General features: G+C 38.8%; 1 protein-coding gene across 1 annotated transcript in view; it reads left to right on the top strand.

The window, feature by feature from the left end:
• The window catches only part of LOC127691977 (adhesion G protein-coupled receptor B3-like), a 206042-nt gene that overhangs the window by 70548 nt on the left and 112886 nt on the right, over window positions 1-22608 (top strand). Inside the window, exons 9-10 of the mRNA XM_052191866.1 lie at window positions 14261-14329; window positions 18319-18427. Of these exons, the coding sequence (XP_052047826.1) occupies window positions 14261-14329; window positions 18319-18427 (178 nt within the window). The remainder of the gene's footprint in view (window positions 1-14260; window positions 14330-18318; window positions 18428-22608) is intronic.

Below are 22608 nucleotides of genomic sequence, written 5' to 3'. Positions count from 1 at the left end.
ACTGCTGAGTAAGTCCCTGTCTTCCTCCTTCCTTCATAAAGAGAAGTGTATCATCTGTAAGTTTGTTTATCTGTATATCTCTCTCTCTCTTCATTGGTATCCTTATAGTGTCCTGTTAACCCCTCATCATCTTCGAACCTTCTTTTGTATGTCAACCTCTCCCAATCCTTGCTCAAAAATTACAAGCTTTTTCAACTGCCCAAATTATCAAGCCTTTCAATTCCACTAGAAATTTTGGCTTTCACAAATATTTCAGAAGAGCTATAACTTTTATATTATTTAATATAAAGTAATTTGCATATACCCACTGTTTTCTTTGCTTTGTGGTAAACTCAGGTTCATGGCTATATTTACTATCCCCTGTGCTTTATAAAAGCTTCAACTTGCTGTGTCTCAGATTTCCTGGGCATTTTGGTTGGCATGGAACTTCTGGTTTAATATAGCCTGAAGTAATTTTACCCTGAAATGTAAGTGGACATGCATTTTCTGCCCTTCATTATAAAATCACCAGTTCCTTGCCAATACTTACAACATCATTTAGATTTCCTTCATCTTTATTTCCTGTGGGGGGTCTGTCTTACAAATCCGTTTTCAGCCATTCCTTCTTCGATAGCCTCAGTGTTATTCTGAGCCAGCCTCTAATCATCTCAGCCTAGTAACTTTTATGAACTGCATCCTTTGTTCCTCCTCCTTATCTTAGTCTAAATCTGGTCTCATGATGCATACTGTCCTCTTATTAATTATCCTAGAACAGCTCTTGTTATGTCAGCAGGACTTCCAGACTCCTTAAGTGGCAACCCTGTACCCTGGTATCTAGTACACTGTGGATGATGTTCATCACATGCTGAACCCGTTCAGGCACAGGAGGTCCTAGCACACAGACCATCATTTGAGTCAAGTTAACCACATATTGTCTCACAGATGGACTGCATGTTCTTGATTCTGTGGTATTATTGGGTCTGCTTTCAGACTGCCTTGGTCTGACTTGAGTCCCATGGGTTTCAGAAATCCGCTATACCTTCTCCCCTGCATCTCTTTACATCTTGGCACTAGTGGAGAATTTTCTGGGCCAAAAACACAAGAAAATGATTGAATCTTAGCAATGTTCTAGCCTATATCCCGAAATAAATTTCATGTAGACTTTGACTATACAGAAAACTTAACAAACATTTGTTGAGGTAGTTACAACAAAAACTAATAATCAAAATAATGAAATAATTGCCTTTGGGTTACTTTCATCTCCTCCCCCTTCCACCGCTAAAATTGAGAAAGTTGATGGACAGATTAGTTTAAACTGTACACCAAAGTTACTTTCTTTTGAATCCAGTTAAATGCAGAGCATTTTATTGGAAATGACTTGAAATGCTGACATGAACAAAAAAAGAGTATTACCATCTCTTATCATGGGTTTAAGCCTTAATTAGCACTAAAGCTTAGCAAATACTACCCTCTATGTTATTGAAATCTACTTTCCGATCCAAAACCCTGAGTTACTACTATGTTTCATCCGGGCTGCTCTTAACACCATTTGGCAAGCCTACAGGGCCACGTTCTCTTGACTCCTAACCCATATCTGCTTCTCCTTCCTCCTTCTCCACTTTTCTTCCTCTTGGTTCTCCTCCAATCCCAAGCTTGCAAAACCTAAACCCCATGACTCTTCTGCCCAACTCTCAGCTGGTGGAATCTTTATTTACCAATCAGAAATAACTTGTGAGTATGGTCACTTAGGGTCTTCTGTGCGGACTTGTTCATCTCTGGGACAACCAGGTCTTGGGAGCTTGAGCTTAGCATTGCAAATGATAGAGACCAAACTTCAACACAGGACCTGAGAAGTCCATGGAAATATTTTTAATGAAAAATCCATAGAACTACTAAGTTAGCATGAAATATATGAAGTATGTAAATCATGGTTGTTGCCTTCTTCCAACAGCCCACAGAAACTTGCTGCTTTTAATGTAAATAAGATATCTTTGTACATTTTAATTGTGTCTGTGGGGAGGGGTTAGGCGTGCTTTGTCTTCAAATAGGCCTGTATATCAAATGTTTGCAGTTCCTGAAAAAGAAAGAAGGTGTAGTATACCCTAGAACTGGAATTATGGATGGTTGTAAACCATAATATTGGGCTGGAAATTGGATCCAGACCCTCTGGAAAGGCATTCAGTAAGTTTAACCACTGAGCCATCTCTCTCTCCACTTCATTTACTTTTTGACACATTTCTTCTTAATGTGCTGCTTAACAACTTCATAAACCAGAATGTTGATTTCCCATTAAAAATCATACAATTATGAAGTAAAACATCCCCAAGTTTATTTATATTACTTAACATGCCATTATTGTCACATCAACCATCCTTAGAATGTCTTTAGAATAAATGTCCTTTTTCATTATTCATGAAAAATAGTTTGTTGCCTTTGACAGAAAAGGTAAGAGGAAGAAAAATATAGAACCCATACATTTATTACACCTTAGAATTATGGAGTTTCTCCTTATCATACTAAGACTGTCGGGACTTGACAAACTTTATAGTTTGATTATATTAAGTATAAATTACAATTGCCAACCATTATTAAGCCAACCATTGCTGCGTCTCTTTATCTCTTGGGTTCATCAATCCAAACTTTATTAACATAGGTACTTATTTTATCAAGCAATACAGTTAATTCCAAAGCATGAGCATTTTCCCTCGTTGCTGTCTCTCCTTGGCAGCTGCATATTAATGTCAGCCGTCAAAAAATATATATAATATCTAGCCTTTAATTTTAATGTCAAAAATTTGAAACACCACAAGAGTGAAGCATCACTATATAACAAAGTAAATATTTTATGTGATTGTTAGTATTATGGCCAAGACCTCACCAGCTCTGCAAGAGGATGATCTGATATACTACATGCCAGACGTAGCCTGCCTCATCAAATGGCATGTGGGAGGCTTCTCATAAAGCTGTGTTACTGTTATCTAGGTACGTCTGTCTTTGGGTGTGACGCTTACTCTCTGCTGTACCCTGGATGAGATGATACCAATGATAATACACATGACCAGCTTCTTTCTTTCTAACAAAATAAGAGCTGATTCCTGAAATTGTTCTACAATATTGTTTGCATTTTAAATGAGATACTAAAATTAAAAAAATATATATATTTGTATGTCTTAGAATGATAAGGTAGAGTATCCATTTTTAATTTGGAAATGATAGACCATCTTCTGGAAGTATTTTTCCTCTTCCCTTTCTTCCCATCTATTTTTCCCCAACCCCTATACTTGGTCATAATTCCCGGAACACAGTAAGTACTTGACCTAGCACATCCTTACAATTTCCCAACTGACTTAAAGTCTTCACGGTTTGACCCAAGGATGATTTCTTCTCACTGACCTCTAGCCATGACGTGAATGCTTACCACTGCTTTGGCCTTTTGAAGCCTTGTGAACATCTGTATTTATCTCTCACACATAACGTTGTCGGCAGTGCTGTTATGTCTGCACTTAGTATGTTCTTAGAGCTTTGACTAACACTTGAAAGCATAGTAACCACCCAGATATTTGTTCAAATAATTAAAAATGAATCAAAGTAATACTGATATAACGCAATCCAAGTCAGAGACACAATGTCTCTATTTATACTTTTTTAGTCCTTAGAAAAACTCACACCCAGTCTTATTCTATCTAGAGAGGATTTAGTTTGCACTCTCAACCCTTAGCAGGAAGTATAGTGTGAGAAAGTGAGAACTTGAAATATACATAAGTTCTTATTTGGCATTATGTAGTATCCACTTAGTATTTCCCAGGTATGTCCTCATCCCTGCAATGAAAAATAAAGGCATAGTAGTATAGCTGATTCTCATTATTGTTGGAATTATATAAAACAATAGCGAGCACTAAAGAGACACTGAATCACTGTTTCCTTGCCAAAGATTAGGTTTCTTGGAGAATTTGGTCACAACATTTTCATGAATTGATCATACTAACATTGATTGTTGTGTCTTCCTACTAAAAGACACCCAATTTAAGCTCTTCCTTTGTGAAGCACACTTGTTCTTCAGACCATCAGAGAGCCATTTATTACACTATGCTTTGGCCATTTTAAACAGTGAAATTGTGTGTGTGTGTGTGTGTGTGTGTGTGTGTGTGTGTGTGTGTGCGTGCATGTGGGTGGCGATACACTTACATAAAACATGGCACCACATATATCACACAAAGGTCACTTGTTCACAGAATGAAGAGTGAAACAAAGAATGAAGAGAATGTGGACATTTTTGTCCCCAGCTGGGAGCATGCTCTTTAAGCTATCAAAAGTATACACATCTCTAAACAGGTCTGAGATCAACCACGATAACATGATAACACTGAGTTGACTTGTGGTCACAATTCCTACTAATAAGGACATAAACTGACATAACATTTCAATAGTTTATGAATAATTTAGATTGCATATGTTTATTCTTCAGGACTGTTGCAGCAGTTAAGGCCAGCCAGGCTAAGCACATGATTTACTAAAGAGTGTGTATACCATGCACTCTTTATTGTCAGTATTTTAATTTGTAATGCAAACTTAAAAGGCAAACCTTTCTCTTAAGCTGCTTACAATGCCACAAGGGAAGAATATCATGAATGTAGCTAGACTGCAGTTATGGAGAAGTTATATTTAAGTATAATATGTCCCAATTTTAGGAACATTTCTAGTATGTCCCATTTCTAGCAATATGCAGTTCTGAACTCAGTAGTAAATGTACTATTCATGGAAATGTTAGGACATGAAATGTTTCATGGAAGTAAGAAATACATAGAAATACTCAATAAATAATCAGACTGAATGGTGAAAAGTACAGCAGTGGTATAAACATTAAAAGCTCAGACCAAGCTTTGTTAGAAACAGTCTGCATGGTGGACGATGTCGTCTCTAAAGGCAGAAGGGTAAAAGCAAGGGCAAACTTTTATTTTTCAAGTTTTCTTGTAAAATCCAGTGTCCTGTCAGTACCTAACCAGCATGGCTCATACTCCTATTCCCATACTCCATTAAAAAAAATGTAGTGAAAATAGCGAATGGAGATTTGTAAAATGTGGCTACATTGGGAAGATGAACATAGAAAAATCCAGTGGCTCCCAACTCTCTGATTTTAGGAGTTACTGATGTGAGGCCAACAAACACACACACACACACACACACACACACACACACACACACACACATCATATGTGCCATCTTTGCTAACCAGAGAAGGAACATAGTTAATATGTGAACAGTGGTATAATACAGAGAAATAAAGTTCCATTTGTGAATAGCACAAATATTTAGGTACTGGATCACCTCCTACTAGTAGGATAATTTTGCATGAGTCACAGCCCCCTAGTGGCAGAGAACTGGAAAAACTAGTCCTGGAAATCTGGCAAAGTCTAGCCTCTGCCTGCTTGAGATATATCCAAGCCTTAAGTGGACAAGAAAGCAAGTAGGAGTGTAAGAGTGGTAAAATAACTGTGAGGACTTTAGATGTAACACCCATATTTTAATATATATTAGTTACAAAAAACAAAAGAGAAAAATCAGACCGCGATCGTGATAGAAAATAGATTGGATGTGATCCAAGGATTTCTTCTTGAATCTCTTCGTCATTTGTCTTTCCTGAAGATTGTCATCCTGTCCACCTAACCTCAGTTATGTCAGATTCCAAGGATAAGATACATCATTAGCAATAGCTTCCCTAAAGTTGTAATTTGGGAAGGAACCTAAGTGTCAAAAGCATGTTTAGGAGAGGAATATTGATGATAACAAAAGACAGAGAAAGGCTCAAATAAGGTGAGCCCTGGCATAGCAAAGAATTAATCTATTCTAAAAGAGTAAGCAGGCTGGGGTGCATAGTCTAGTATATGAAGACCATGCCTAGAAAAACGTGGCCCAAAACAAGGATCTCAGAAGAAATTATCATTTTCCTGACAAGTTATCACTTCTGTTTTCCATGGCATTGTACCTGAGGAGGAATCTCAGATCTTTTAATGGTTCACATGAGTATGTTTTCTGAGCCAAGCTGCTGAACTCATTTTTTAAAATATTTTTATTAGTTCATTGGGAATATTCACACAGTTTATTCTTATCACATTCATTCGTCCTCCCCAACCCCTTTCCAGATCCTCACTCTCTTCCCTATCCGTCCAACTTTGTGCCTTTTTTTATTTGTGCCGTCAAGATGATTGTGTGGTGCCCAAATATTCGTGGATGTATGGCGTCCTCTTGGAGTGCATGCTGAGTTACTAGGGGCTACACCCTTTCAAAAAAAAAGAAAAACACTCCTCCCAGAAGCTTTCAGTTGCCAATAACAACTTGGCTACGGTTGGGAATTCATACCCACGTCCCCTGTTCTTGCTGACGTTTTGGCTGCTTTGAAGTTGCACAGCTCGCATGCATCCTGTTTACAACTGCTGTGCGTTCACATGCACTGCCCTTTATAAAGTCTGGAGCACACAGATTTCCTGTAGTCATGTACTGTCTCTGGCCCTTACAGTCTTCCTTGCCCCATTTCCTGGCGTGATTCCTGAGCCTTAGGCAGCAGGGGTACAGTGTCTGGCTTGCATTTAAAGCTAAGCTTTGTTTGTGCAGTCCTTTATTCTTGACTGCCAGACTCGTTTGGCATCGGGTGTCAGAAGAATGTCAGGTCGCATAAGTGACTTCTGCTATCTCCCAGCTTTCAATCTTTCTCCAGTGATTAGAGTCGAGCTTGCTTAATGTAGGATGCACATTGCCTGAGTGTGGCGAGGCTCTCCTGACCCCTCAGTGTGACAGGGTTTTTAGCTGTGCTCTTACCATCTTGCAAGGCTCTCTGCTTGGTGCTGGTGACCAGGATTGTCTGGGCTCTCTAACTTTCCTTACTTAAGAATGCTTCCATGTCTTGATTTGGTAATTTTTCCCATACTGAGTATTAACAATTTATATTGACTGTTCTGTCCCACTACCTACAGCTGAATGACAAGCACACTATATTTAAGTGTGTAAGCAACATTAACTTCTTTACTCTTTGTTTTTAAATGAAGACTGGAAAAGCAGGACCAAGCATATGACTGAAAGTCCCAAGGACTGAATATCCCATTCTTGCAGTAGACTTTGTACAGTCTCCAGTCTCTCAAACATGGTATCACTAGGCTCCACTTCTTGGAGCTTTTGGTCCAAAACTTATCCCAAAGAGACTGTAGCATCATCTAAATACTGTCTTTTGAAGCTATTAAAGAACCCTTACAGGTTGAGCTGCCTTGCTTCATCACAGAGCAAAACAATAGCTCGAAACACTGCCAGTAGATCCTAGAGCAACATCCTTCTGATGTTTTGCTATTTTCAAAATGAGTCAGAGTTTCTGTGAAGATGTGGCTAAAAGAAGAGCAAGGAAAAACAAAATGTGTCACTCAAGACTTCTTGTTTTTCTCCAAACAAGCACATATTGGGAGAGTGATATCAACAGTCTGCTCTCAAAGTATTTCTAGGTCTGTGGAATTGATGTGGTCCAGCAAGGGCAGCCGTGACTGATATCAGAGAGTTGTCCTATCAGGTTAGGACAGCCTAGAAGGAATAGAAGCTAAAGCTAGGTACCCCACTGGCTCACAGGAGCCCAGCATCTTCTCTGGATTTTCATGTGCTTATTTTCTTACCCTGAATCATATGGTCCATATTCTTCAGTCCTGATGCTACAGTAGGATGATTTGGAATAATCTCCAGTCTTTCTGACTCTCTGATTGAGCCAGTAGATATGCTGTTTGGATAGATAGTCTGGATAAAACTCCAAAGCACATTTGGATTTTTTTTCTTGGCTTGGTCAATTCTAAATTATTTTGCTTACTCACCTGTGGCAAAATATACATACATAGTTCAAGCCACACTTAAAGGGTTGCTCACCTTAAAGCTCAGATGTGAGAACAAACTCAAATAAGTTTATAGAACAGTATTGGCTGGAATCAACCTTTTCTACATCATTCCCAGAACACAGACCAAGATAGTTTCCCACATCACAGGAAGTCCATGTCTTAGTCTATATTGTGGCTGTGTTCATAGATGTTATGCATATGCTAAACCATGAGCAGCCACGTATTTAAAAATGAATTCTATGGCGCTGTATCTCGAGTTGCCTCTGGGTGTATGCTGAGCTGAAGAACAATCTGTGTGTCTTGGAATTAATTTTGCCCCTGGAATGCCTTCTAAGTGTGTTTTATTCTCTCACCTGTCATTCTTGTCTCCAGTCCTCTCTTCCCTGTCTTATTTATTATTCTTCCGACTAGTCTCACTTCCAGGGTTTAACCTTGACTTTACCTAGTCAACTCTATTCTTGGTATTCATAGTCTTTATCCCACAGGGCTCCTGTTTTCAGCTATGATTAATTATTCGCATTACTTTTGTCCTTTGAGATTTAGACTTAAGTCAAACCTGTCTCTTGGGCCTCTTCACTTGGCTTATTGTAGATTCTCAATGCTCAACCATATCAAAATTAAGCCTTCTTGCCTCACTGCTTGCATCTCCCCTCACCCCCCCACACCCCCCCAGTGCTGCTATTTCTCATGTTAGGATGTAACTTTAACAGATGTAGCTGCACTGGAGTTCTAGATATCCTGAGCCAGAAACCAAAGATGCCTGTTTGATTCTCTGCTTTCTCACCTGTGCAATCTGCTATCATAATGTTGCATCTGTGAATCAAGCTACTGCCGTCTCTACCCTCAGCAGTTAAAACTATTTTGTGATCTCTGGTTTAACCTTTACTTCACTTCATCCAAAGGCAGACTTTTATTTTTAACTAAACTCCCTACATGACCATTGTGAGTTGACAGCTCTGCTTTACCTGACCCTTGTCTACCCTATCCAGCCTATTCGAGATCAGTTTAGAATTACGGTGTCAGTCTTTGTGTTTCTGACATTTGTTTAGACAGATTTTAGTCATGGACTCTCTTTTTTTCTTCTCATTTATTTTTAGGGGTATAAATTATCATTTTAGGGCTGTCTCTACTCTATTTTGGCCTTGGGTTCCATATCACACATACAGAATAGGTTTTACTCATGATTAGCCAGTAATACTTCTCCATTTGTCTCTCTCTCTCAGTGTTTCATTCTCTTCAAACTCACTCTTCCACATCTGTCTCTCTGAGATTCCTCTTCTTTCCCTCCGTCTTCTCCTGCTCATGTTCTCAATTCACCCCACTTGCCCATTCCTCCACCTTTCTTTTCCCTCTGCCTTCTGTACCTCACGATAATCTACTATATTTTAATTCTCCCTTAGTCCATTTACAAAACAACAAATCAGGAAGAAAAAACTGGAATTATTTTTTCCTCTAAGCCTAGAAGCTAAGTCTAAGATGAATCAATGACGTTCACAAGGCTTGTAAAGAGTGTTCTGTCTTTGAAGAGGAGCCATCATTATTACATTCTCCTAAAGGGAGGACTGCTATGCCATCATAAGGCAGAGGGGCCAGGTAGCAGCATTCTGCCTGAAATAAGATCAAAGTTTAAATAAAAGGCCAAGGGTAGCACATTTAAGCAGGCCCAGGCAAAGTATGCTCCTGCCCATCATTGACATCATTTTCTGGGTGTCAGCCTCAGCCTATAAGGTAGTCTAGCAAGTTATTACAACTGTTTGAAATTGTTTTCTAGGAAACAAGATTCTATTCTGGTTGTTACTCTTTCCTTTTCCCTGTATAAGATTCCTGGGGAAAATCCTATTTCCTTGGGGGTCCATTGTTCAATAGTTGGAAGAACAAGTATTCTTTTAGAACATCTTCATGTCCTCCAGGCCAGTTACAGCATAAAGAACAAGAACCAGGGTTATTCTCTGTATAGATTTGGGTGCATAAAGACCTTACTATACACTTGGGCTATAGATAAACTATGGGACATGACAACAGAATACAAAGATGAGGACAGCAGGAGTCCACATCACACATGGCTTTGCAGTTATAACTTGACTTCTAGGTTGTCAATCAATGGTTCATCCTCTACGATCCTTCCTTATCATATGCCTTCTCCCTTGTTTAGCCTATAAGCATTTCTTAGAATTATCCTGACACTCATGACCGGGCCCTGCTCCCCACCCCCCACATACATACACACCTCAAATGTATCAAGTCTTTATCCTCTTCATTATGGAATCTTGTCCTTTAGGGATTATCTTTATCCCCTTAAGTACAAACATTTTGCTCCTGAGTTGAGGTGAGGGGAAAGATGGCTTGGGGAGGGTCCTTAAATCATTAGACAAATCTACATTTACATTTTCATACAAATGTTTTCAAATAGTTATACAGAATGATGGATGATCAGTTAGAAGTCAGCCAAGTAAAAGCCATTGAGAAGTGCAGCAATGCTGACCACCATCTATAAAATAAGATGGTGGTCTTACTCTTTTCCATTCTGGGACCTTTACTTTGGTAGTTACAGAGTGTTTTTATTTTTTCTGTACATTATGTAGTTGTTTCTTTTTCCCCTATGAATATAACCACATCCATACCTATGTGAAGTTTTGTTCTATAGCCATTTGCCATAACATCTCAAACTAAATAAATACCTAATAATCACTGAACTGCCTATTTAAGAATTATAGAGACTGAAGTTAGTATTTAATTGCTTCTGTTTTCCTCTTGATGCTACAAAAGGAAGAAATATTATTTATAGGGGATAGATATGCATATGGTAGTATTCACCAACATAGTAGGGATGTGTTTGCCATAATGTAGTGGTAGATACTAGTTATGTAGCAAATCATTTTAAAAAATATAATATTGAAGAAATGCAATAAAAACCCTTATATTAAGCACTTTCCCAGTAACAGACACAGTAGTAGGAATTACCTCCAAAATTTATGTGTCTCTGCCAGGTGGCTTTTACATATTAGAGAAGAAAAGAGAGACAGGACCATATGGTTAAAACAAAAATCAAAAGAGAAACTTTAGTATCTATCTGCTCCTTCAGTCTTCCCACAGCTGAGACTCTGCCAAGGACTTGATGAAATTAGTCTAAGACATGGATTAGTGTATTAAAGCATAAATGTTGTCTCAGCACACAGAAACCAAAGCAGAAGGATCATCTCTATGCCAACTATCTCTACAGAACAGGTTCTAGGCTCGCCAGAACTACATAGTCAAACCTTATTGCCACAAACCACACACACCTTAAAAGCAAGCACTACATTGTGGTACATATCAGGGACTGGCATAAATGATATGGTCCATTAATCACTGAAAGAAGGATCTCTGTACCATGCAAGAGCTCTTAATGAAGTGTCCAGTGGAAGTCTCTTCGGACTGCTCAGAAGCCTTTAGGTGATGATAATCGTTACTAATCTCCTCCTCAAGACATTATATTGTTTGGTCTATTCCACTCTGTCACCCTGGTCATGGATGAAAAAGTCATCATGAATTATAACATATAAGGACCAAATTTAACATACATATTTTTGAGTGCATTTGAGACAGTTTCAGAGGACTGATGCCGAATTTTATTTGAAAATCCAAGTCATCTCACTTTGTAACTTTTTTCTTTAATTTTGAACTTTGCTGGATGACTCCTTTGGGTCAGTGTTCAAGATAAACTGATGCACAAAAAATGACTCATTTTCCTCAAAGACGCCTTCCACACCACTCTAGATGATGAAGTTTAACTCATCCTATTGTGTCCTACATGGCCTGCATTAGTCAGAAAACAGCTGTTGATTATTCTGAAATACGATCAGCAATGAGATCACAGGAGAACTTTAATCTGAGCTGCCTTCCTACGCTGATTCAATAAAGATCCATTTATTGTCCCTGGAAAACAATACAAAATGTTTGCTATATTCTATGCTCACTTAGTTTAAGACTCTGGTTAATAATTCATGTTTTTATACTTGTCCTTTGGTTATTTATAAAAGGAGAACACTGAATTCATTATTTTCATCAAGGAATTGTGTGTGTGTGTGTGTGTGCGTGTGTGCATGTGTGTGTGTGTGTGTGTGTGTGCACGCGCGCACACGCGTACGCATGCGCGTGCATGTGCTTGTGCGTGTGTGCAGTGGCCTTTGTGTAGAGCAAGAAGTCAATGACCCACTGTCAGGAAAACATGCTTTGTGAAGTGTTGGAAATCACAAATTGCCTCCCTCTTCCTCTCAGTGTCTCTTGTTAGCTGCAGCATGCATTTTGTATGAGAGCTGGAAGGATTAAGATACAAACCAAGGTCAAGGACCTCAACATAGTCATCGTGTATGCACAGGGACGAAACCTACAGCATTTGCCTCATTAGCTCTCTGTCCCCTACTGAGTTAACCAGCCATAGGCAATTGGAGAACTCTGAAGGTTAATTCTTTCTGCCCATAGGTAGAGTTACAGCTCAATGGACTAAGCCCTTAAAATGTTAACACTCCAAGCAAGGAATTTTAAGTGGTAAAAATGGCAGGTAGTACAGAAAGGTTAAGTGAGTTGAAAATGGGTTTAAAGCAGATTTAGTACTCAGCCCCCAACAGTTGCATAAAATATTCTAGAACTTTCACAGAGGTTACAACGTGAAACATGTTCCGACCATGTGATTGCCAGGAACTATTAAAATAAATAGCACAAATAGGCCAATTAAATATAGATACTAACAGCTTCAAACCACAGAAGAGGAAAGGAAGCTGCCTTGTTTTTCATCTAAAAACACCCAGGTGATTTTATTAGCAATGAGAGCAAATGCTTGTTTTGAAAAGCTGTATGTGGAGAAGACAAACAAAACGGATGAATTAATATTATTTCTGCCCACAAGGGAGTCTTGCCCTAAGCTAGTGAGTCAGTATGTTGCAATGTGCTGGTTTAATCACCTAAAAAACAGTTAGATGGGATATAACCAAGGCAGCAGCTAAGCATACAACTAAGCAGTCACCATCTTTGTATCCTGTAGGAGACTGTGTAGGTCTCAGGTTACCCTTCAATGGGTACACTGTATCTCTTCTCCTGACTTCTGTGTCTTGATGACACAGCATAATGTGAGAACACAGACAAGTCTTTCTGGTGACATGTCACATGTGAAGTTGTCAGCTGCAGAAAAGCTGAATGCAGTATGTCAACATGCTCACGTTGAATGAGAAGTGAACATTAGAATGAGCTTCTCTGCTTGGAAATAAAAAAAAAAGACCATCATTTGCATAATTTAGATGAAGCTTTAAAAACGAAGAGGTCTTTTGCCATTAGCACTGAGGATGCTGTGCAAGGATTTGGAATTTTTAAAAGATCATGCATGTTACATGTTGACCCATTCAAAAAAAAAAAGTCAGAGATACAAAAAAGTGATTCAAAAAGTACATGTTCTTCTTGCTAGAAAATTTGAATGTTTCTTTACACTTTTCAATGGTTAGTTGGAAAACAAAAATACCGTTACTAGGAAAAGGCAGAGAGAGCCTTCAACTTTGGAGACTAGGTCAGTCTTGTCCATTGTCCTGGTCTAACTACACTCTTATTAGAAACAGTAAGATAAGCAGTCCTGGTTTCCAGCTCACAAGATAATTTGTAATAGAACAGAGCAAGTGACCTCTTTAGAGAAGGAATAAAACATTTGTAAAGAATAACTCTTCGATGACATTACAGATGATAGTAGAGGTGACAATGGGACAAGTAATTGTGAACAAAAAGTGTCTTACTTGTTCTGGCTACTTTTGGGATGCAGTTGCTGGGATGCAGATTTGAAGAATTATGCTGCTGAGGAGACTTCCTTTTTATTGGTTATTTTATTTATTTGCATTTCCTTTCCAATTTTCCTTCTGTGAAGCCCCGCCCCCAACCCAGACTCCTCCCCCAGCTTCTATGACAGTACTCTCCCAACCACCCACCCACACCTGCCTCAGTGCCATAGCGGTCCCCTATGCTGGGTAATTGAGCCTCCACTGGATCAAGGGCATCTCCTCCCATTGATGCTAGATAAGACAATCTTCTGCTACATATGCAGCTGGAGCCAGGGATCCCTCCATTTGTACTCTTTGGTTGGAGGTTTAGTCCCTGGGAGCTGTGGGGCATCTGGTTGGTTGATATTGTTCTTCCTATGGGTTTTGAAGCCCTTCAGCTCCTTCAGTCCTTCCCCTAACTTCTCCATTGGGGACCCCATGCTCAATCTGATGGTTGGCTAGAAGCATCCGCACCTGTATTGATCATAAATGTTAAGAATGTGTAGGGATGTAAAGCAATGTTGCATTTAGTTAGATAGTCAATGTTACAGATAGTCATATGATAGAATCATTCCAGATGGGTGTTTCACAAAGGAAACTCTCACATAGAATACTAAACTTCTTATCTAATTTAATTTACAGAACTTCTTTCAAATAGTTAGCAACCTTCTTGATGAAGAAAACAAGGAGAAATGGGAAGACGCACAGCAGGTGAGGATGGGAATATTTTAGGATCGATGATGAAGTTAGCTTGATACGGCTCTTAAAACGCATTAACAGTCAACTGTTTGATTCTGCAAGAGTATAAAATGATCTTGGAAATCATTCTAAATGACAAAATAGTCATCTTTACATAAATCAAGCCATCATTAGAATATCAGCCCATGGAAGAAACTTTGTGTGAGCATATGAAACAAGTGAGCATGTTTAGGTAATCCAGAAACAAATTTGTGATCACTATGTAAATTAGCAAGAGGTGTCATTCTGGTTTATAGACAAAGGAAAACAAAATAATTTAAGAGACTATATCTGAATAGAAGTGATATGCTAGTTACTAATGGGAAAAGCATTTGCATTCCATTCATGCTTCACAGGATCTGCCTCAGGTTTTCAGATGTGGATTCTCATTCAGTTTTTAACACAAACTCTCATAAACAATCATATTCAAGTTTTTCTCTCTACTGTGCCTTCCCCATTAGCGAGCTTTGTACTGACTCGGCTCATTTACAATCGCTTTGCCCTCCTACGAATGCATTGTGAGACTCTTTTCCTAAAACAGAAAAAGTGTTTTACAGGTGAACAAAGAGGAAGTATAGTTTCTAAAATTACTATGGGAATTTAATATATCTGGGCATGAAACTTCTTTAAGCTTTCCGGTTAACAGAAATCCCAAGCTCAAGACACCCTTGAGAAACAGAATGAGAGTTTACTGATGTTACAGAAGAAAACCATCCACTCCTTTCCTTCTTTCTAATCACAACTGAGGCCTTCAGAAGTGAGGCATGCCCTTTATCCCAGTTACGATAGGACAGCCATAAATAGCTGTCCTGTGGCCATCCTCATTATCAGGTACCAAATCTGTGCTTCTGGCCAATGCAAGGGAGAAAAAAAATCACCTTTTAGTTTCAAACTTTACTCTGTCTTCTTCTGCTCCTTTGAATTATACACGTGTCCTTGGCCTTCATCTAGAGGGCAGCCATGTTCCCTCGCTGTGAGGAAGTGGTGTCTTCACCTAGAATACAGCTGCTGTAGCCTAGCACATCCTTCCAGAACTCTAGAGACTATTAATTAGGGATACATTTAGAGTGAATGTATGATATTCTGTTTAAGACAAGGCAGCAATTGATCACACTGTTCTTCCTGGGAAATCACATGAGCAAATAATGAATGGTATTAGACATTCTCATCAATGGAAAAATCAGGAATGTGTAATCTGTATGTTTAGTTGTGATTTAGGATTAGTTCTATTCTCATTTTGGTAATATATTTTCAATTTGAATGGTCCTTAATGATGTTTTTTTTTTTAAAATGATGGTTTGAAATTTTAAAAGAGGTTATTTTGTAGCTTTTCCTGAAAGTGGTTGGAGTACTTACAGCTACCACATGGTAAGCATGCGTGACACAAAAGGTGACTTTAAAAAAAAAAAAAAAAAGGAAAAGGAGTTTAAAACCTACCAAAAATAATCCTTGTGATCTCTCTTTATCTTTGAGAAGTAGACTTAACAAAAACAATCTTGAAAATAGATCGCAGTGTGACTTTAGTAAACCAAATGAGGAACTCTGACATCAGAATTCGTAAACACTGTACATTTCTGGAAAACATAGCCACGGAAAGTCCACTGGCCATTCACCAACCCTAGTTAAGATTCAAGCTGTATTTAGATAAAGACCCCTCTTAAATTGTAGCCCACTAAAGTGAAAGAGGAATGTACTTAATAACAGTATACCCTCCCTCACCTGTGACATAGACATACACATACACACACATCCACCAACACTGTGGTAGTAGTAGTAGTTGGCAGTAGGTTTAAGGCATGTAATTTCTTCTTTACTTCATATTTCAAGGTCTACCCTTATGACCCTGGCTTATGAGGGTGCAAACTGTGTCTAGTTAACCAAATCCATCTAATGTCTATCATGTAAATAACAGTGCCTGATCCCCGAAACTGTTGTGCAACAAAGACAGAAGGGACTCATCTATCTGAAGTCCTCATGATCTGGAATGTGTAAAATACTGACCACTAGGCCCTTATCATAAAAGCTTGCCAGCCCTGCTCTATTACACGTGATGGCTATTGGGGAAATAGAGTTAATATCAAGACCCTCTGCCAATGTGACAAGCCATTCCAAAAGGATGGAAGAGAATTAGGAACTTGGTGCTGAAGTCAGAGGTCACACACATTACAAGCAGACCTCAGAGACCAGATACATCACCATCTTGGTGTCTTCATTTGAAACAGTAACTGGTCCTGCAGTAGAAACCTTCACAGGCCCCATTGCGCCATGCATATGGCATGATAAAACCACTTGGAAAATGGGCCATCTATCCACTTGTGAAGTGGATTTCTCCAAAGTGAAACAATGCTTCTTATATCCTTTCAAATGGAAACAGTTTGGAAATTTCACAACCAAGCTCCTGGAATGGTGAATTTAGGCCACATATTCTCATAAGGCAGAGACACTCTGTTCCGCGATATTTTCGTTTCAAAGGGAGAAGTCACTGGACCTTTAATATGTCAGGAATGGTTTTACAGATTAAAAAGACTTAAACATATTTTCAATAGGTTGAATGATTCTTACTGTCACTAATTTTCCAAAGTAAATACTTTAGTAAAAAGTGAAGGGAAAGGAGAAGTCAATGCTGTTTCCAAGAGTGAAAAGTAAGCCTCTTGTTTTTAATTTGTGTTCAACCCTATATCACACATCAGCTCATGAGCTTACGTTAGAAAACAAGCACCATTCAGTAGAATCAGGAGGCTTCGGGGCCCATAGGTACCTCATTCATGTTCATCGAATGGGGGTGATGGATTTTTAGAATTCCCACCTCAGGACTGAAATCTAGGTGACATAAAGTTTTACCTTCCAAATATTCCCAGTGTTAAATATTGCAGTTTCCTGTGGAAGATGTATGTATGCATGTGAATAGATGAAGCCTCTATATATGTGGTGTTTGACTTTTAGATGTGACAACCATAGCCCTCTGAAAAATACACGCATAGACTGAAAGCCTATTCATCCCTTTTCCTGTTCCAGTCCCTCAGAGCTCTTGCCTTCTACTCGCCAATCAGGTCTTTTCCTCTCCCACGATGGCATTTATAAACCCAAGTAACTAAAACTAGATCGATCCATTTTGCATGTTCAGAAGCTGCTGCAAATGCGCATGCTCACACATGTAAATAGCACATATTTTCTTAGATGTCTTCAACGTTACATAAGGTATGAGCTTTTGCCAGGTTGTGATGTCTTTGAAAAAAGAGATCTTTTTGTGTGTACCATGGCGTTGGCAAGGTCACTTAAAATGTGGAGGTAAATGGACTTGCCAGGAGGTAGATGGATAGGTAGCTAGGTGGACAGGTAGAAAACACAGGGACGGAGATAGATGACAATTGAGACAGTGGACAGATAGAGCCTCAGTTACTACCAGAGGTACAAAATGACTTCAGCGACATTGGTAGCCTCCTTGAGATAGGTTAGTTTCTTTCATGGATATATATAAATTATTTGCATGATAGCTATGATTATAATCCTACAATTATTACTAATGTTGTTCATACAATAACAAATAAAATTATTAGAAGTAAATGTTTCTCACAGGTACTTATACATCTTTCTCCATATGTATATTAAGTTAAAATGCAGAGTCCAATTTTAGTGTTTTCTTATGTAAGCCAGGGTTTTTATGAAAACATGAATTTATGTTATTTGTGTACAGACAATCTAACAGCCATTTTGGAAGTTTTCTTGAACTTCTGGAGTGACTAATTAGTGTATCTTGTCACTTCCAAAGCTCTTGCTGTGTGACACCTGGTATCAGATTCAACTATTAATTTTAAAGCTAATAAATGATTCCAGCTGCAGACATTTCTCCAAATAAAGTGGATCTCATTTGTAATTTTATTATGTAATGTATCTTGCATTTCTAGTTATGTGTCCCATTATATGAACCTTTTATCAAGTCTAGCTTGCTCTTATTTTTCTAGATTTATCCAGGCTCAATAGAGTTAATGCAGGTGATTGAAGACTTTATACACATTGTTGGAATGGGGATGATGGACTTTCAAAATTCATACCTAATGACTGGAAATGTAGGTAAGAAATAGGAATATTCCTCAAAATTTTACTGAAATTAAATGCCAGAGTTTGTGCCACGCGTTTCAAGTATAATGTTCTTGTTTATATCTTTAGGTATACATGAAGAAATATATTGTGAAAATTTACTTTGTTTGGATAAACCAAGTTCCATGTATATTAAATTCATACTCCTGTTTAAATGTGTACTATTACACATTTACACATATTAAATGGCTTTCTTTAGGGAGAGATAACCAACCATCTATTCAACCCCGGTAGGGCACAAACTACAGAACAAAATCATTTTTCCCAAATCTAATCTGGTAAATGAATATGTTTCCTAGATGTACTTATAAGAGCCTGCATAGGGGCTTACTTATGAGAGCGTGGGTCATTCAAAGGTTTTCATCTCTGAAAGACCTACCCTAGCACAGATGATGACTTATGAAAGTAGCTTGCCTAGAGCTTCCTTCCCAAATTGCAGGCTATTCCACTGAAAAGTCTTCGATCTCACCCCAGTTGTTTGCTTAATGAATATAACCCGAAGAAGAGGCCTCCTGAGTCTTTAAGCATTCTTAGTTTCCTATGTTGTGTAACGATCTTCAGATTCCTGATTCTTATGAGGTACATTAACTACCTAAGTCTTATGTTCTCCCTTCTTCCCTTTCTCTTCTCACCGTGTTTCAGCTTGACACAAATGCCCACTTAAGACTTCTTCGTTGGCTCTGACACTGCTTCTATGCACTCTGCCATGGTGGTCCTTGAACTTTGAACGGGGTGCTTTGGGCGTCTCATTGTTTTTCTCTCTATTTTGAGTGAGCATGAAACTACCAGGCTGCCCTGTATGCAATTATTCTCAGCACCTCAGACAGTTATGATTCCCAGTTATGATTCCTCTCTACACTGAAAAGAATACATTACCCTCCAAAGTGAAGGGACTTTTCAGTTACAACTTAATTTCACCATGTCCTAAAAACAAATGAAAGTGTCTCCAGCAATAAGAACTTACAATCTAATTCTACTATGCAACCAGCATGTATCTCAATGGCCGTTATAGTTTCTATGGATTCAGGGAAGGTAAGATACTAACAGACAGATCTTTACCTAGTAACCTCAGGCCTCCTGTGAGTTTCATTTTCTAACAACACAGTGTGTCTTTTTTCAAATGCTCCAATTTTTGTTTTTACTATTATTGTAAACCTTTCCAAATGTGTAAGCCACCTAAAAGTTAGGATTACATAATGAAACACCTTAGAGAGGATGACCAAGGTTGCAGATTAAATGTCAATGGGTTTAGGGATTTAGAGGGACAAAGTTTAAAAGTCTAGATTCAGTGCAGCATCACTTATATTAGCTGCTTTAGCAGAAGAACATTGTTACAGCTAGTGGTGTTGATGAGCATGTCGCTCTGTCAAGCCTTCTGTGACTCCTTGTCACTTCCCACTAGCGCCCCTCAGCCTTCTCATTCTAGGGTACAACGGTACAGCTATACATATATTCCCACCCCTATGGGACATGACAGGAAGCCCAAGCTGCTGGATATGCCTCAGGATTAAGGGGAAGCAAGGCTATAATCTATCTTGCTCTGCCCACGGCTGGACCTGGAGTCTGAGAGGTTTCAGGCATTGTAACCTGGCTGCAAACTGTTCACTGGCCACACATGGTAGCTAACGTGTCCCTTCCAAACATCCATCTTAAATATATCCCAGCTCAATAAGCATCTTGGCCCATTTGCTTATGAGTGTCTGATAGTCTCCACTGTCTATTTATCTTTCTATATCTTCCCTTTTTTTAATCAACTCACAAGTTCTGTAGTGCTTTATAAACTCAGTTTATTTGCCAATCTAAATTGTCCAGATCTGCCAGAGACTCCCCTACCTTGTAAGGATCAGATCCCACCATGTTGTTTAGCAATGCCTCTGAAGCATCATACAAGTCTCAAGGACTCTGATGAGTTAATTTCTTTATTCTCTTAAGATGATGTTTCTCTTAAAACAGGGGAACTGGTCATCTAACATGTACCATGCACAATCATGCACAGTTTGCTCACTAATGTGTTTTCTCCAGTTAACGTCCAGTCCCCGATACTCTCGGTGACCTCAACTGGCCAGAACTAACTGTCCCTAATGGCTTTCATGAGCCAGTTTGTCAGGGAATAATTTGCCTCACACTGCCCTTGATTATGCTGCCTTTGTGTCAGGGAGACATGAGTAGTTTGCATTATTCCGTTTCTCTACCCCATGGCACTTTAGACTGATCCCATCTGTAGCTACATCCCACAAACACATGAGCCAAACTTTAAAACCATGTGTTTCTTGTTCAATAGCCTTTCACAATCCAAACAATTATTATGGTTTCCTATACTGGCTTATTCTGGAGGTCTGTTTGTGCATTAGATCATGAATTTTCCCTTTTGATAATAAAGATAGGACCTGAGAGATATCACTTTAATCTCAGTATCTATTGAATTTTTCTTAAGATTTCATGGAGAGGGATCCCACATTGAACTCTTTAATAGCAATATAACTTGTACTTTTTTTTACCTTTAAATGTAGCTCAAAATAAGAAACAGCAAGCCAATATGTCCATCTCATCCTCTGGTTTCTATATCCTTTCTCCTGAATCAGAAACTAGGGCAGAAAAACAGTATCTCTGCATCTGTTTAACCATTTGTACTTCCTTCTTTGTGGACACGAGTTCTTTCGAGGCAGAAACAGGGCCTCAGTTACAAACATTTTCTATCACCCAAAGGAAGGGCTCTGCAACTGCTACCAAGCCTGCTTATAATGCCACCTCCTATATGATGTCTTCAGGGATGGCAATATATTTTCTAGATTAGGGGTCATTTGGAGGCTATCCCTGTCATTGAATGAGAGCCCTTCTACTACGTAGATGAAGATAGCAATCATGGGATCCACTCATCCCAGGGTGCTTTGCTCTCAACTCCATCGATGTCAATTGAATGTAATAGCATGGCAATATGTACCCCATATCACACAGGGAATGGTGTGGTTCCATATGGGAATATTGTCTCTAAACATTCCAGCCTCAGATTCATGCCTGTTCACCTATTTTAGAAATTATTCAACTGTTCTTCCCAAATTCTCCTTGCTTCTGTGAGTCCCCTTTCATATTCCACTTGTGTCAGATAACTTTTCATGAAGACACCTGAACAAGTGTCGTTGTAACTGAGATAGGCCCCAGTGACAGGCTTAAAAGGTGTTCCATGAAAGTACAGTTTGGTGAGCTAGTGAGTTTACTGGGCTTGCTTGCAAAAATGTAGGTGAAAAGTTGCTTAGAGAGTCATCAAAGGCAAATGGATAACTGAAAAGCCACTCCTTGTGAACAAAAGTTGTTAACGGTACATTCCCTGAACTCTGTCTAACCTGCAGGTGTCTCCACCAGGAGAACATGCCTTCCTGCAGGAGTTACCTGCAGTGTATATAATCTTATGAAGAGGATTTTGAGAATTGTAGTTTTCTAATTATCCCAAGTCTTATAAGTCTTTGAGTTTCCTTAGCCTTGTAAGTTTCATTGACTTCCTGTGTCTTGTAATCCTCCCTCCTCCATTCAGGAGGAATTGAGAAGAATTTCTTTCAATGTGAAGAAAGCAGTCAATACATAATTACACACACACACACACACACACAAACACACATACACAGACACATACACACCACACACAAGCACACTCCCCTCTGTATGAACCTGTGAAAATGTCGATGGGCCCACAATATGTTTTTGTACATGTTTCTGTAGAGGTTATAATATATTCTTATTTTGTTTTCATTTGTCAATTGCTCCTTGCTATCTATCAAATACAATTTAGAACATTATACATCAATGATTTAAAAAAACAAAGGAACCTCATTTTCTCCTATGCATTATGCATAGGCCATTGAGTCACTTCCTTACTAAGCATGTCAAACATGTTAGGTTTCTATGGAACATTTCAGAATGCTTCTCTGGGACATGTGATCTTGCTGCTGGGGTTTTCTGAAATATCTTGCAGGACACCATTGATAACTCAGACATCTGTTGTGGGGTATTAAATGGTAAACACACGCACAGAAGACTGTACTTCTTTTCCTTATTATTACCAATGCATTTCGTGAGATTCTTATGAGGAGCAAACCCCCATGCCCTGTTTTCTAAGAGGCCAACAATAACTGCATTAAGCAAATGGCATATTTCTCTTT

This window comes from Apodemus sylvaticus, chromosome 9, assembly GCF_947179515.1.
Source record: "Apodemus sylvaticus chromosome 9, mApoSyl1.1, whole genome shotgun sequence".
Lineage (NCBI taxonomy): Eukaryota > Metazoa > Chordata > Mammalia > Rodentia > Muridae > Apodemus > Apodemus sylvaticus.
This window is presented reverse-complemented; position numbering and strand designations above follow the sequence as displayed.